Source organism: Lemur catta, chromosome 5 (genome assembly GCF_020740605.2).
Source record: "Lemur catta isolate mLemCat1 chromosome 5, mLemCat1.pri, whole genome shotgun sequence".
Lineage (NCBI taxonomy): Eukaryota > Metazoa > Chordata > Mammalia > Primates > Lemuridae > Lemur > Lemur catta.
The window spans coordinates 67476075-67491607 of record NC_059132.1 but is presented as its reverse complement, the minus strand read 5'-3'; the positions used below and the strand labels follow the sequence as shown (position 1 = coordinate 67491607).

Sequence of the window (15533 nt, the reverse complement as noted above, 5' to 3'; positions counted from 1 at the left end):
TACTAATATATATCACCTCAAAAGTACTCCAAGCCCTCCCCAACGTACCAACTACCTACCGTTATTTCTATAACCCTCCTGCCTTGCAAGATAATTATTTTACATTTCGTCCTCTCCTGAAACCACTAAGGATCTCACAAACTCTTTCACTTCCAACCACTGTTATTGTTCATGTCACTGAAAACATCCAAGCAATGAAAAAATGATTTCCTCATGTTCCCACACTGAGAATATTTCCCAAACAGTCCTCACACCGTGCGGAGTGTCAACAATAGTTAAACCAGACTCCCCAATATTTTCAAGAATTTTGTTACATTTTATTAATTGATTTTCTTTCTCCTTGTTTCAACAGATTAACTATTCATCTTCCAAAGGTCAGTCCCTCTGTGTATTAGATCACATTGACTTTGTACTTTAATTAATTTATTACAATTATCCTTTTTTCTCAAAAATTATCCTTCTCGTTTTTTCTGAATAACTCATATAAAGAAAGATTAGCATATCTATAACTTTCATAAAATGTCCTCCTTTGATCCCACAGCATTTTCCAGCTACTGCAAAGTGCTCTGTTTACTTTCAGCCAATGTTCTCCTTGAGAGACTTAACAATACTCGTGTTCTTTATTTTTTCACTTTCCATTCTTTCTTAAATTAACTATAATCATAGTTTTTCCCCCTTACTTAAGAAAAACTGGTCTTATAAAGGTTACTAATTACACCCAAGTACTCAAATCTAGTGCTTAAATTATACTCGTCAGCTTATTTGCCCTCTTAGCAATGATAACATCATTGTTCTTTTTCCCAAACCCATCCCTTCATAAAAACCTTTATACTAAGAAATCCGAAGCAATTTAAATGTAGTAGGATGTAATAGAAAAAGATGGATTTTATCCCCTTTGTGATATTGGTTCAGGAATCTATGTTCCTAGAAAAGAGTTCAGCATAAGCAATCGCTGCTAGTATTGAATTCCTCTTGATTAATTCATAATGTTAAGGCTGGTGGGGGAGCTCTGTTTCTGAGACTTCATTATTTCTCTATTCCCATATTCCTTCTTCAGAAAAACCTGAAATCAGAGAGTAACCAGTTCATTCACAGGAGGGGATGAAATAGGGAAGATGCATTTCCCCAATGCTGTTCAGTGCTCATCTTGCAACATGAAAGCCTGCAGTTTGGCTCAAATCTCCTTCCTGGGTTTACCAGCTGGAGCATGGCAAATGAGTGAGTTATGCAAGAAACTTACAGCAGACATGAATGAGGAACAGCAACTCCTGAGGAGTAGCCATTTAGAATAATTGTCACACATTACCATGCATCACAATTACCTAGGAAGCTTGTTAAAATGCAAATTTCAAATTAAACTTCCAGAGAGTGCTAGTGAAGCCCAGGGTTTTGCATCTGTGATAATTTTTTTATGTGAATCTGATGGAAGTAGAACATGAACTATACACTGCTCTAAAAACTACCAAGAACTTGTATTTAGTTGGTACTTAGACTGGAAAAACTAGGACTGGGAGTAAGAATAAGAGATAAAAAACAGAATTGTTAGCCGAAAACAAAATTGGAGAATCTTCTTCTAACTCTCGGCCAAAAAAAAAAAAAAAATGTAGGGCATTAGTTTTGTCAAATAGGCTAGCAGTCAGTAAACATTTTACCAACAAGGGAGGTGATAGATGACTTGCAGTAACACTTTCCCCATAGATGCAACATCTAGACAGGGAACATTCCCAGCATGGACTTGTTCTGTCCTCTGAAGATTGTGTATCAGCGGGTACAATTGTTAAATATGTGAGTGTTTGACCCCAAACATCTGAAGCCACCGGGAACAGCATGCACAAACTCCTTTGCATCTTGCCTGCTTTCTTCACTGGTTTCACGGGAAGTTGGGATCAAAGTCTTGACCATGCCTAGTTGTCAGCTGGGTTTACACCAGAAACCAAGGCCTAGATCTGCTTCTGTTGAGTGTCAACAATATCAAAACAGACTCCCCAATATTTTCAAATATTTTGTTATATCTTATTGTTTTTTAGGACACATACTTCCCTTCTGCAGTGCTCATTTTCAGTCTTCTCTACTTGTTAACCTCAGATCCAAGCCTCAGTCCTCTAACTCCATATCCACCTATACTCATTCCTCAGGTGACATCATCAAGCTCAGATCTATGGCTTTAAATGCAATCTATGCGCATTGATACTCTCTAAACATACACCTTTGGGCTGTCATTCTCTTTAATTGAATACTTGACTTTTCCATCATAAATTATATTTAACATATTAAAAAATTAATCCTATCCAAACTCCAAATGTGCTACTGTATAGCAGTAAATAGTGTACCCATATACCTAACTGTCTCCTTCAAATGCCTTAGGCCTGTTTATTTTTAACTCTCTTTCTCTCACATTAACTTGATATTCCTCAGTGATAATGTCAAGGACCACTTTCAAATACATTCCAAATCTGACCACTTCTTTATAACTCAACCACTAACATTGCATTTTGAGCTACTATTATCTCTTAACTATACTGCTAAGATAGTTTTTTGCTATGCATTTATTTGAAGACTATACAGAATGTGCCACTGAATACACTAAACACTTGGATAGCTTCCCATTACACTCAGAATGGAAATACAAACATTCACCTAGGTCCATGGGATTCCATGTGATCTGCCCTGAGCTACCTATCCAAGCTCATTATCTGTCACTCTCCTCTTAATTCATGCCAATCACATTAGCCATCTTGCTGTTCCTACAGAAAGCCAAGTAAGTTTCTGCCTCCTTTTCATAAAACATAGAGTAGATTAACATATATATCAGGATAAATTATGGAAATGAATTAGTGTTTATTAATGAAGCATATATGCATACCTATATCAATTCAAGTAAACAGCTAAAATATAAATTAAATTGGGAATAAAGCAAAGCTTTGATTATAGGAATGATATCAGCCTACTTGGTCAACATCTATACCCATTAAATTAACAATTAAGAATATGAAATTTGCTATACATAGATAATAATATCTATATCATTAATAAGACCAATTAAATAGATGATCTGATTAAAATTGTTAATAATTTCTTCAGTTTCTAATATTTATATATTTGTCTAATTGTTGAAATTCTAAACTGAAAAAGTAATTTAAATTTCTTATGTTTTAATTTTTCAATTACAATGAGTTACTCTGTAATATCTTATGATGACAAAAGTAGTACTAATTTATAGTGTTTATTAACTAATTTGTAGTTAAACTTTTTGTTTAACTTGAAAAACTTTCATATTAAGTTCCAAAACTCAAATAATTGAAGCCTCCCCTTCCTAGTCAATGGTGATGTTCTATGAATATCTACCTAAGAAAATGCAAGTTTAGCAACACCACACTTCTTACCATTCACTTGGAAGATGTGAGTCTGATAGACTTGTTCGTAGCCATCGGCATAGCAGGTGTAATTGCCCATGTGAGTTGTGGTAACCTTAGTGATATACAAGGACCCATCATCTCCAAAGTCCTATAAACAAAAGTAAAATAAAATACAATAATTTGTATTTAAAATTATTTTTCACAATTTCACTTTTTAGAAAGGTGTATTCAGGTGCAAAATAAATAGACTCAAATATTGTTTTAAAACTATCAAAATGATCATTGTTAGGCCTGTAAATGTGGAGGACTGGTAATTACCATTTTTTTAGGGATATGATTTGTTTAAAAAGTATGATCTTACTCATAAATATATATTCTTAAAACTTTATTTGAAATATATGAGTTTATATATACAGTAACAATCTCCACAGATTTGTTCTAATTAGTTTACATTTTTTAGGTTAGTAAAGTGATAACATTTTTTATTTATAGCTAAAACAAACAAACAATTTTTAATTGCATTCTTCACACTCCTAATTATCCACTAATTTTTGTTATTTAATTATATATTCGCCAAAAAATAATTATTAAAGCAGTGTGATCTCACTGATAAAATTTATACCCATATCATACAACAGAATTCATTTTTTTAAAATTCAGTAAGCAATACATTCTAATAAAATGACCATACCATTCCAAATCACTGGGGACAAACAAATAACCATTTTGGATAAAGAAAGAAAAAAATCTCACTGTTCGTTAAAATCAAGTCCAAGAAGCATTGCCAGAAAAGCAGAGTAAAGACGAGACAATCTCCTCTTCCATAAGGGTAATGAATGCACTGGCAAAAGTTGCCCAAATCAAATTTTCCAGAATTCTGGAAATAGACAAAGGCTCAGAACTATCCACAGAGTATTTATTCAAAAAAGTGACTGAATCTCAGTAAAGCTGGCGAGATTTGTAGCATTTTAACTTGACTTCCTCATCACCTCTCCACAGCTGCATGGTGTCCTTTAAACAACACTAGCTGTGAAAACCATCATCCTAATAGAAACTAGAGGGGAAGAACAGGTTTGGAGCCTCCCTGCCCCAGCCCCTGAATGCCCCATCCTCAGAGAATTGTCCCTGTTGGATAGGTCTGGTTGTTCCCTGAAAACTTACATTTTCATGACTTTTCTTCATTTGAGCAACACTTACAGCTCACTCTGTGTAAACAGTCCTATCCTTTATTGAAAAGAAACAACAGCAGGTGTTTAACATTACAACTTCCTGAGACAGAGATACTAGCTGGAGATAACAATAGGCTGACCAACAAAAATCTCTAAAGGAAAAACTGAAGAAGGGGATATAGCCAGAGAGGGATTTGAAAAGCTCTACATATTCCTGGGACTCTAGAGAAGCACTCAAATAGGCGAGACTCTGTGTGTGCCCAGAAAAGATATGAGAATCCCTACACTGTCATCTCTAGCTGGCCTTGAGGCTCTGCACAAGCAGAAAGTGAAGGCAACAGCAGAGTTGTAAACTGCCTGTAGGAGCACTCACTGTGTGACACAAAACAGAAATGGAGCATCTCAGCAAAGCCTGGGAGACCTGTTGATTCAAGGCATTTAATTTAATCTGTCCAATCATTAGCTCACCACTAAAATAGCTAAGCAAACATGTTAGTGGTCAAATGCAACAAACCAAAGAAAAATAGATAAATTAGACTGCATCAAAATTACAACCTTTTGTTCCCCAAAAGACACTATCAAGAAAGTAAAAGGATACCTCACAGGATAGGAGAAAATATTTGCAAATAATTTATCTGATAAGGATCTTATGTTCAGAATATATACAGAACAATTATAATTCATAAATAAAAAGACAAATAGTCCAATTAAAACAATGAATAAAAATTAAAATAAACTTTTATCAAAAGATTTATAAATGGACAATAAGCACTTAAAAAGATGTTCAGTATTATTAGTCATTAAGGAACCACAAATAAAAACAATGAGATACCACTTTATACTCACTAGCATGGCTAAAATTAAAAAGACAGACAACAAAAAGTGTTGATGAAGTTGTGAAAAATTTGGAACCTTTCAACATTGCTGGTGAGACTTAAATGGTACATCTGCTTTGGATAACATTTTGGCAGTATTTCAAAAAATTAAACAAAGAATAACCTATGACTAACAATTTTATTCCTGGTATATACTCAAAACAATTGAAAACACATCTACAGACTGTGTGCAAGTGTTCATAGTTACATTACTCATAATAGCTACAAACTGACAACAACTTAATGTCTGTCAACTGATAAATGAATAAACACAATGTCTTGTACCTATATAATGGAATGTTTGGTAATTAAAAGGAATGAAGCACTTATACATACTATAACATGGATGAATTTTGAAAATAATATGCTAAATGAAAGAAGCCAGACACAAAGGCCACAAATTGTATGAGTCTAATTACATGCAATGTCCAGAATGGCCACATTCACAGACATTAAATATGGATTAGTGGTAACCAGGGACTGAGGGTGTGAGGGATGGAAAGTAATAATAAGTATAAATACTGATTAATAGTAATAAGTATGAAGTCCTTTGTTGGGGGATGAAAATGTTATAACATCAATACCCACAATGGCTGCACAATTTTGCTAATATACTGGAAAGTAGCAAATGCCACACTTTAAAGGGATTAATTTATTTCTTTATTTTTTATAGACAGGGTCTTACTCTGTCACCCAGGCTGGAGTGCAGTGGCTAAATCATAGCTTGCTGTAGCCTCAAACATCCCAATTGTGAATTTTTTAAGTGTTTGTACCTTTAAAATATGATAGTACTCAGTGACTTCCCAATATTCACATAGCAGTGTCCTAAAAGTGTGCCTTATGTTTCTGACTTTATCTATATTTATGCCATGTGTGTGCATTTCCATTAAATATAGCTTCCCTGTAACTGATACTCACTGAGGATTGATTACAATCAAGAAAATTATTATGGTGCTTTGTTATAACCTGGCCCTGAAAAGGATGAAAATATTCTAAGAGAGAAAAAAAAGGAGAGAGAGAGAGAGAGATGGAGGAGGAGGAAAAAGAAGGGACAGGAAGAAGGAGAGGGAGGGGAAGGGGAGGATCAAAGTGAGGAGTGGGAAGAAAGGGAAATAAAAATATATACTGTATACAAATACTCTGGCCATCGTACCATTTAGCTGAAGAATAATATTTGCTTAATAGCTATCAGATGAATATACCTTCCTCAACATCATATTATATAAGACTAGTCATACCTTATTTCTACAACTCCCAGGGGAAAGGTTCATGGTGCTACTTTTAGGGCATTCATATGAAGAAGCCTCATGACCTGCAACTAGGAGAGAATTTGGAGCTTGAACCCCAGCGGTGAAGTAGCTGTGTGACACAAATGCCATGTCTCTGCTTCATCACAGACTACCATTAAAGACACAGGGTTCATTAGGACAGGACACTGTTAGAGAACTGAAATGTCAAATGAAAAGGCAAAGACTATGCTTCATGTGAACATCAAGCAGATAATCGACATGTTGTGTAGTATAATGAAGGAGAAACAAACTTTTGAAGAAATCAATTGAACAAGATTAGAGCCAAAATTATGTTGAGAAAGATTATGAGCAAAAAATAATTATTAATGACCTGAACTATAACAGCAAGATATCCAGTGTACATAAGGTAGACACACATGCAGGGCAAGCACATATAAGACGCATCACAACCAGAAAAATCATGGAGACAAGATCAGAGCAAATATGAATCCTTTTTCCGGAAAAGAATAGTTGAAAATAATAGCAAAACCTTAAATATATATGTCATTTATAAGTATGTTTATATTTACATATTTTATACAGTCCGTTTTAAATTTCCATAAAACCTGAAATAAAGAACTTTTCCACATGTTCTATGTAGCTATCTGGAGAGCATGGTCTTTTCCCTTCCACTATAATCAGAATTCCTTCATGTGGTGATGTGAAAATTATCCACGACTACAACTGGAAAATGTTTATTCCAAGTGTCTTCTAGAAATCTGTGTTATCCCATAACCCAAAATCTCTTTTAGTTAGAATATTCTCCTTTATAAATTAGCACATGTGTGACTCCTTTTAAGTTATGTATCTTTGTTCATGTTTTTTCCTGTTTCTTCTAAATGGGATCAAAATTTTCCAGCCTCAATTTCCTTCAATATATGACTGCATGAGCACATTTTCAGGCAGCTTTTTTGAATAAGGAAGACTGTACCCAATATGTCCTCACCACAGTGAATGAAACAAGTATCTTTTCAGTATATTTAAAATAGAACCCAGTTAATATACACTGAGCACTTAAATATGTCAAGTGTTGTACTAAATAATTTAAATGAAAGGTTAAATTTCATCCTTTAAATGAACTTCTAAAAAGGCACTATCATTAGCCCCATTGTGCAGATAAGAAAACTGAAACATGCTAATGTTGAATAACTTGGTTGAAGTCACCATACAAAGAGAGGGAGTTCAGGTTAGCATTTGAGCAGACTGCAGAAGTGAGCCACTTTTGTTGTTAAATCTTAACACACCTTTCTTTTTTCAGATTCTACATTAATTTTAGCCAAGCCTCAATTTTACCTGTTGAGGTTTTTATTATTTTTATTATTATTACAGATATATCAAACCTCTTCTTTACCTTCATCCTGATTCAGCATTTTTAAAAAAATTTTCTCAGCAATTTCCTAATCTTAAATAGATCAAATCCAATGTGTGATTTTTGTGCTCAGCCATGGTTGAGAGTTATGGCCGTAGAATAGACATTTTGAATTCAGGGACAAAAATCTCACACTTATTTTGAATCCCTGTCACACCTTTATAATCTTGCTGCCAATAGCCATTCCATAAATATTTCTTTAGCCATTAAATCTTTATGAGTCTCTACACCATTAGAGTTGCCTCAAGGCACTGGTGTCTGGGAAGAGTTGATAGGAAAAAAAAATCCAAAATTGATTTTGTTGAGTTGATTGCTTACATTCCTTTCAAGGGTGTGCAAATGAGAACTTTGGAAAAAAGAACATCTATAGTACATTTCTAAAATTTTGAAAATTTTTATGACATCTAACAGCTGATCATAATAAATTGTGTAACAGTAACAATCAAAGTATTTAACAAGTTATAGATGATGAGCACTGATCAGTCAGAATGGACAAGGCAGTGAAGAGCAGGGATGATTATACCAGAATATAACAGGTGAATTGTGGGCTGGTATTTAACCACAGGCATTGTTTAGATTGTTCCAATCAAAAAATAAGTCTTATCTATTACAAAACGGTAAATTTTTAATTTGAGTTCACTTTCCTTTTCATATTATGTTCATCCTTGTAGTTCTAAATTGTATGGTATCAGTATTGCCATATTTTAAGTACAGTTTCTTTATGTAAAATACATTGTTTTGATATACACTGACATTAAAGTAATTTCTAATACTGATTATTCTAGTATGTTTTTACTTTGCAATATTGTAAAAGCTATCTTCCTAGATTTTTATCTATAAAAATATAATTTTCATAAAACAATAAAAGAAATTTAAGCAAACACCTACATATTGAAATTGTCTAAAGTACTATTATCTTATGGTTTGCATGATTTGTTAGAAACTATCACTGTTTCTCTCTAGCCTATTTTCTTACATACTTAATTTATTACCAATAAATAGTACTATGAAATAATAAATTAAATCATATAAGTTCAGTTTGGTAAATGCATTATTTATTATTATAAAACCTAGTTTTCCTAAAGTAAACCATTTCATGAATCAATTTAAAGAGACACATTAGGAATGAACAATCAACTAACATGAATTGAAACTATCATAAAAGAAGTTAAGCAGCTGCATTCTTTGGTAGGAAAACAAAAACTAAAAACATGAGAACATTGTGTAATAATATTATTTAATGGTATAGGGAAGATAATTCATCATTTATTTCATTTAAGAAAATAAATTGTAAAAATGTTTTAATTGATATGTACTCTTCTTGACCACATTTCTCAGAATTCTCTATTGTTAGCATAAATATATGAGAACTACCTTAGAAAAGTCAAGGAAAAGAGGGAAGACTGATGAAAATCCCTGTGAGTCCTTTTTTATTTTATAGTCTCAGAATTGAATTAGAGAAAATCCCTACAAATTCTGAAGGATTATTGAGTTTCAGGAGGATTTCTATAAATGTGGTATATGGTACAATGTGGTTTATGAAAAGTAAAAGGGTCTTGCAAATATAGAAGTTCCAACAGTCATACTTGAAAAGGTTTTGAGAGGAGTAAAAGGAGCTGCAGATATTTCTCTGGTTATAAGGAAAAGCAAGCCAGCAGAAGTCTGTAGTAGTTGTCATGAGTAGATTGTTACGCAACATGCAGTGTGGAGTGACTGTAGGTTATGGAGAGCTAGGCAGAGGGGCCAGCAATGTTACTCAAATTCTAGTGTGGGAAAGATAAAGGAAACCAAACTAGGCAAAATAAGGATATATATCACTTATAATACAATTGAAAAAGGATCACAAAATATGACATGTAACTTGAGAAGTCTTCATTGAGCAAATAATAAAACTTTACTGAAAGATATTTAGGAGTATCTAAGTAGAAAATCCTGGAAAGGAAAACTCAATATTTTAAATGTACCCATTTTTACTAAATTGACCCGAAATCTTAATATAACTTCAATAAAAATATCAACAAGTTTTTAAGGAACTTGAAAGTTGATTTAAATTTATCAGAAAATATAATAAACTATGAAAGGCCAACACAATTCTGAAATAGAAAAAGCAAGAAAAGATTTCTCTCTACCACATATCAAAACTCATGTACCAGATTAAAACTAAGATAAAGTGGTTTCAGAAAGAACCAATGTTCTAAGCTATTTCTTCTTTCTTTGTCTTAATAAATAAATAGACATAGATGGCATATAGAGGATAGATAGATAGATAGATCACTTGTATAATACATGACAGACCTAGCATGGCAAATTAATGGAGAAAGATTGTTGGTCTATTAAGGAAACAGGGCTGAAGCAGTTGGATAAGTTTAGCCATGTTGAAAATTTGAAACTGGAATTGTACCTCACAGCATACACAGAAATCAAGGCCAGAGGGGAAAGTACATATATGTAAAAAGTGAACTTTTAAATCTTTTAGTATAAAATATAGGGAAATAGCTCCATGATGTAAGGCATTAGGATATTGGTTTAATTTTAAAATTAAGAGACAAAGTTAAGAAATAATAAAAGAAGTAATTAATAAACTATATCAAAATTAAGAATTCTTAAACATACATTATAAGGACAGTGAAAAAACAAACTACAAATCAAATATAATCACTATGTGTAACTGACCAAGGGAAAAACAAAAGACTAACAACTGAATAGAAAAGTGAAGGTATAAAAAGACATTTCCTGAAAATGAAAACACAAATGTCCCTTGTACATGTGAAGAGATACTAAAGCTTATTACTAATCTTTGCAATCAAATTTATTGTAATAATGACGATACTTTTTAAATACCTACTTGATTTGCAAAAACTAAAATGTTGTATAATCCCAAGTGCTGACCAATGTCTAGAGCAATGGAAACTCTCACAAATTGGTAGTAAAAGTGTAAACTGGAAAAACTAATCTGTGAAATATAAATTTGAATATATGTATATCCTGCAACTCAGACGTAGAAAAATACACACATACCCTTGCACATACACACACAAATTTTGCTATAGTGATGTTTATAGCAGCATTATTTTTAACAATAAAAATCTGCAAAAAATAACCTAAAATACAACAGATTAATACACTGTATTATAGTATAATCATACAATGTGATAATAATGAATAATAAAAATATTTATCACTTTTATAATGCTGTTCTAAGTGTTTTAAATATATATAATGACAGATTTGCCATAAAGCTGATTAAGTTTAAGTTTATTAAGTGCTCCTCATTTGTACAAACTCTTTCCAAGGAACTGAGAGAGCAGTTATGCAATGTGTTTACATGGACACATATTTCTGTAAAATTTTCAAATATATTTATAATTTGCTGTGATTCTTTTTCTCTTATAGTAAATAAATATCCACTTATGTAGCTAATTGTTATCTATTTAATATACTTTGTATTCATTTTCCAAAATGTAGGTGCTTTAAAACTTCAAGATCTATATAACCTTGAAACACTTCTGCCTATATATATCATGTATGTATTATTATAACAATACCGTGATTTATATATAAGGACACTAACTTCTGTGAAGGCTATTAAGTTAACAATAAAATACTCAAAACTAGAGTTCATGTTCTGAAAGTCTACGCTTTTTCATAGCTACAGGTATCAACATTGACGAATCCCCAAACACAATGTCTTCATGTATACATATGCACACACACACAGTAAGGCTCAATGTATGTAAGGTTCAAAAACACGCAAAAATAAACTGTGTTTTAAGAATACGAGGTCTGTCTGGAAAGTATCCAGCCATTGTTAATACAACAAGAACATATTATATGGCTGGATACTTTCCGGACAGACCTTTGTATATATGTTTATGGTAAAATATAAAGAACAGCAAAGAAATGGTTAACGTATATTATGGTAGGAGTTATATCTAGAGAAGAAGGAGGAGAATGGAATGGGACTACAGGGGCTTCAGTTTGTTGATAATGTTATATTTTTAAATGATTATTGGTTATAGAGATATCCATTATGTTATTTTAAATTATACATGCTTATATATACCTTTGAGTTTGTATGATACTGAAATGCAAAAAACAAATTCAGTAAAATATTTCAACTAAAACTTAAATAATGTATCTTAAAGTCACTATCTCCTCTTATGTATATGTAGAATATTCCATGTCTTTTTCTTGTTACTGTAAATATACTTGGATTGTACTTCTTAAAATTTAATGTAAAAACATCCTGTTTAGATTTTAAGCTGCATTTTGTCATATTTTGAAAGGATAAATTTGTATTTTGGTTTCATCAAAAATATTAATAACAATGGCCAAAGGAACCTAAAGTTCCATAACTCTTGTATAATCAGTGAATCCATGTGTATTGCAGAGTTCTGGCTTCATCTTAGGACTATTTCGAATGTCATTCCTATGCAAACAATAATCTACAAAATCTTATTTTTCTTGAGCCCATCAAAGCTTGGACTTTGCAGGTCACCTGACTAGCAAATCAGAGAAAGCATTCTTCATAACACAGGCCTGGTGGTGGGTAACAGCTGCTGCTAAGTTAAAAAAAAAAATCTTATTGGGATTCTTTTCCCTAGTGTAATAAATTCTTAAATTGCTGAAAAAGGTATCAAAGGCTATCACTTTGAGTTTTTAAAAAAGGAGAGAAATCCTCCTAGTTCCAGAAAATTAAAGATCCCTCACCACTGGGGAGAGGGCAGAATCACTGAGAAAATTCTGCTCAAAAGGCTCAGACACATGTAACTGATAGGGCTGATGCTGAATGAGAAATGTAGAATGCCTCCTTGCCCCTCACCACCCAGGCTAGCAAGAACCAAGAAATAAGTAACAGCAAACTACCACTGGTTGGAGGACAAGAACACAAAGAAACAATCTCATTGAGGTGCAGGTTCACAGGGAACACCTAAAATTGAGGGTAGACCATGCACAATCAAGAATTTGCTCACATAATTCAGCTGAAGATATCACTAGAGTAATATGCATGTAGTACGTTGTAACCACAGCAACCAACAGAACTGAAATATAGCTTAACTTCTCAGTAAAGATCTACCAGAAAAAGAGGCCTGCCTAATTCCAGGCATAAGTACTTTTAACTTGGTCTCTGTGACCCTGCACAGAATATGCAGATTCCAACTAAAAATTATGAGACACACAATATAGACAGGAAAAAAATCTTTTGTTGAAAGACAGAAAAAGTTAATGGAACCAATCTCAAATATAAACCTATTGTTAGAAAAAATCAGACAGGGATTTAAAATAACTCTAATATGTTAAAGTATTCTAGTGGAAAGACTTGAAGACATTCATGAAGAAGTGGGTAATTTTAGCAGAGAAATGGAAAGAAAAAAGAAGTAACTGTTAAAGGACATGCTAGAAATAAATTACACACACATACAGACACACACACACTAAGATGATTAATGCCCTTGGCAGGCTTATCAGTAGAATTAACACATTCAAGGAAAGATTCAGTGAACCTGAATGTAGGTCAATAGACATTATTCAAACTGAGACACAAAGAGTAAACTACTGGGAGAAAAATAGAACATAGTATCTAAGAGAAGTCAGCCAATATCAGTCTAAAATATGTGCAATTAGAATCAGAGAACGAAAAGAGAGAGAAAATGGGAAGAAAAATATTTAAAAATAAATGGTCAAAATTTTTTGAAAATAATTATTTTAAAAAGCTAGAAATATATTCATATTGCTGAAGACCAAAAATAAAGAGACATGTTTAAGACTGCCAGAGAAAAAATATACATTATATACAGAAGGGCAAATGTAAAAATTACAACAGACCTCTTATCCAAAATTATAAAAGCCATAAGACAATAGAGTGAGTGGGTGTGGGTGAAGAGGGAGGGGATGAATTACCAACAGTCAACCCAGAAAGTTATATACTGGAAAAGCATCTTTGTGATGTGTGATATGATAAATAATAAACCTTTGTTCAGCCAAACAAAACCTGAGAATTCTTTAACAGCAGACCTACACTATAGGAAGTACTACAGGAAATTCTTCATTATATTAATAATATGAGAAAGAAACTTGGATGTGTATAAATAGATAAATAAAAATATCCATATTTTTGGTGTATTAATAATTTAATAATTATAAAAAATTATTATTAGCAGTTATGCTGTGCTTATATCACATGTGAAAGTTTTTAAAATGCATAAAAATAGGATAAAAAATGAGAGAAAGTATTTGACAGCATAGAGTTGTAAGAAGCTTATACTCCATGTTAAACAGTATATTACTTGAAGATAAATTGTGATTATATTTATCTGTGTTTAAATAATATATATATACACACACAAGCATATATTAGAGATATTGCAGTTTTTTTCCCATATCACTGCAATAAAGTGAATGTTTTACTAAAGCAATCCATACAATATTTTTTTGTTTCTCAGTGCATATAAAAGTTATATTTACACTATACTATAGTCTATTAAGTGTGTAATAGCATTATGTCTAAAAACACAATGTACACACTTTAATTAAAAAGTACATTATTGCTAAAAAAGTACCCACAATCAACTGAGCCTTTAGTCAGTCATAATCTTTTTGCTGGTGGAAGGTCTGTCCTTGATGTTGATGGCTGATGACTGATCAGGGGGTGGTTACTGAAGGTTGGAGTGGCTGTAATAATTTTTTAAAATAAGACAACATGAAATTTGCTATATCAATTGAATCTTGCTTTCATGAAAGGTTTCTCTGTAGCATGTGATGCTGTTTAATAGCGTTTTAATAGAACAGTAGAATTTATTTCAAAATTGGAGTCAATCCTTTCAAACTCTGCTACTGCTTTATCAACTAAGTTTATGTAATATTCTAAATCCTGTGTTGTCATTTCAACAATGTTCATAGCATTTTCACCATGAATAGATTCTACCTCAACAAATCATTTTCTTTGCTCATCCACAAGCAACTCCTCCTCCATTAAAGTTTTATGATGAGATTGTAGCAATTCAGTTACATCTTCAGTCTCCATTTCTCATTCTAGTTCTCTTGATATTTCTGCCATATCTGCAATTCTATCCTCCACTGGATTAGTAAACACTTCAAAGTCATCCATGAGTGTTCGAATCAACTTTTTCCAAACTCCTGTTAATGTTGATATTTTGCCCTCCTTGCATGAATCATGAATGACCTTAATGACATCAAGAATGGTGAATCCTTTCCAGAAGGTTTTAAATTTACTTTTCCCAGATCCATCAAAGGAATAAATACCTATGGCAACTATAACCTTATAAAATATATTTCTTAAATAAGAAGACATAAAAGTTGAAATGATTTCTTGATCCATGGGCTGAAAAATAGATTTTTTGTTAGCAGGCATGAAAACAACATTAATATCCTTGTACACCTCCATGAGAACTCTTGGATAATTGGTGCATTGTCCATGAGAAGTAATATTTTGAAAAGAATCTTTTCTTTTTGAG

The 15533-nt window shown here is 32.5% G+C and overlaps 1 protein-coding gene across 3 annotated transcripts in view; it reads right to left on the bottom strand.

Moving 5' to 3' along the window:
• Positions 1-15533, bottom strand: part of FSTL5 (follistatin like 5) — a 633702-nt gene that overhangs the window by 144720 nt on the left and 473449 nt on the right. For all 3 annotated transcript variants that reach the window (XM_045552739.1, XM_045552740.1, XM_045552741.1), the window contains exon 8: positions 3384-3504. In XM_045552739.1, coding sequence (XP_045408695.1) covers positions 3384-3504 — 121 coding nt within the window. The remainder of the gene's footprint in view (positions 1-3383; positions 3505-15533) is intronic.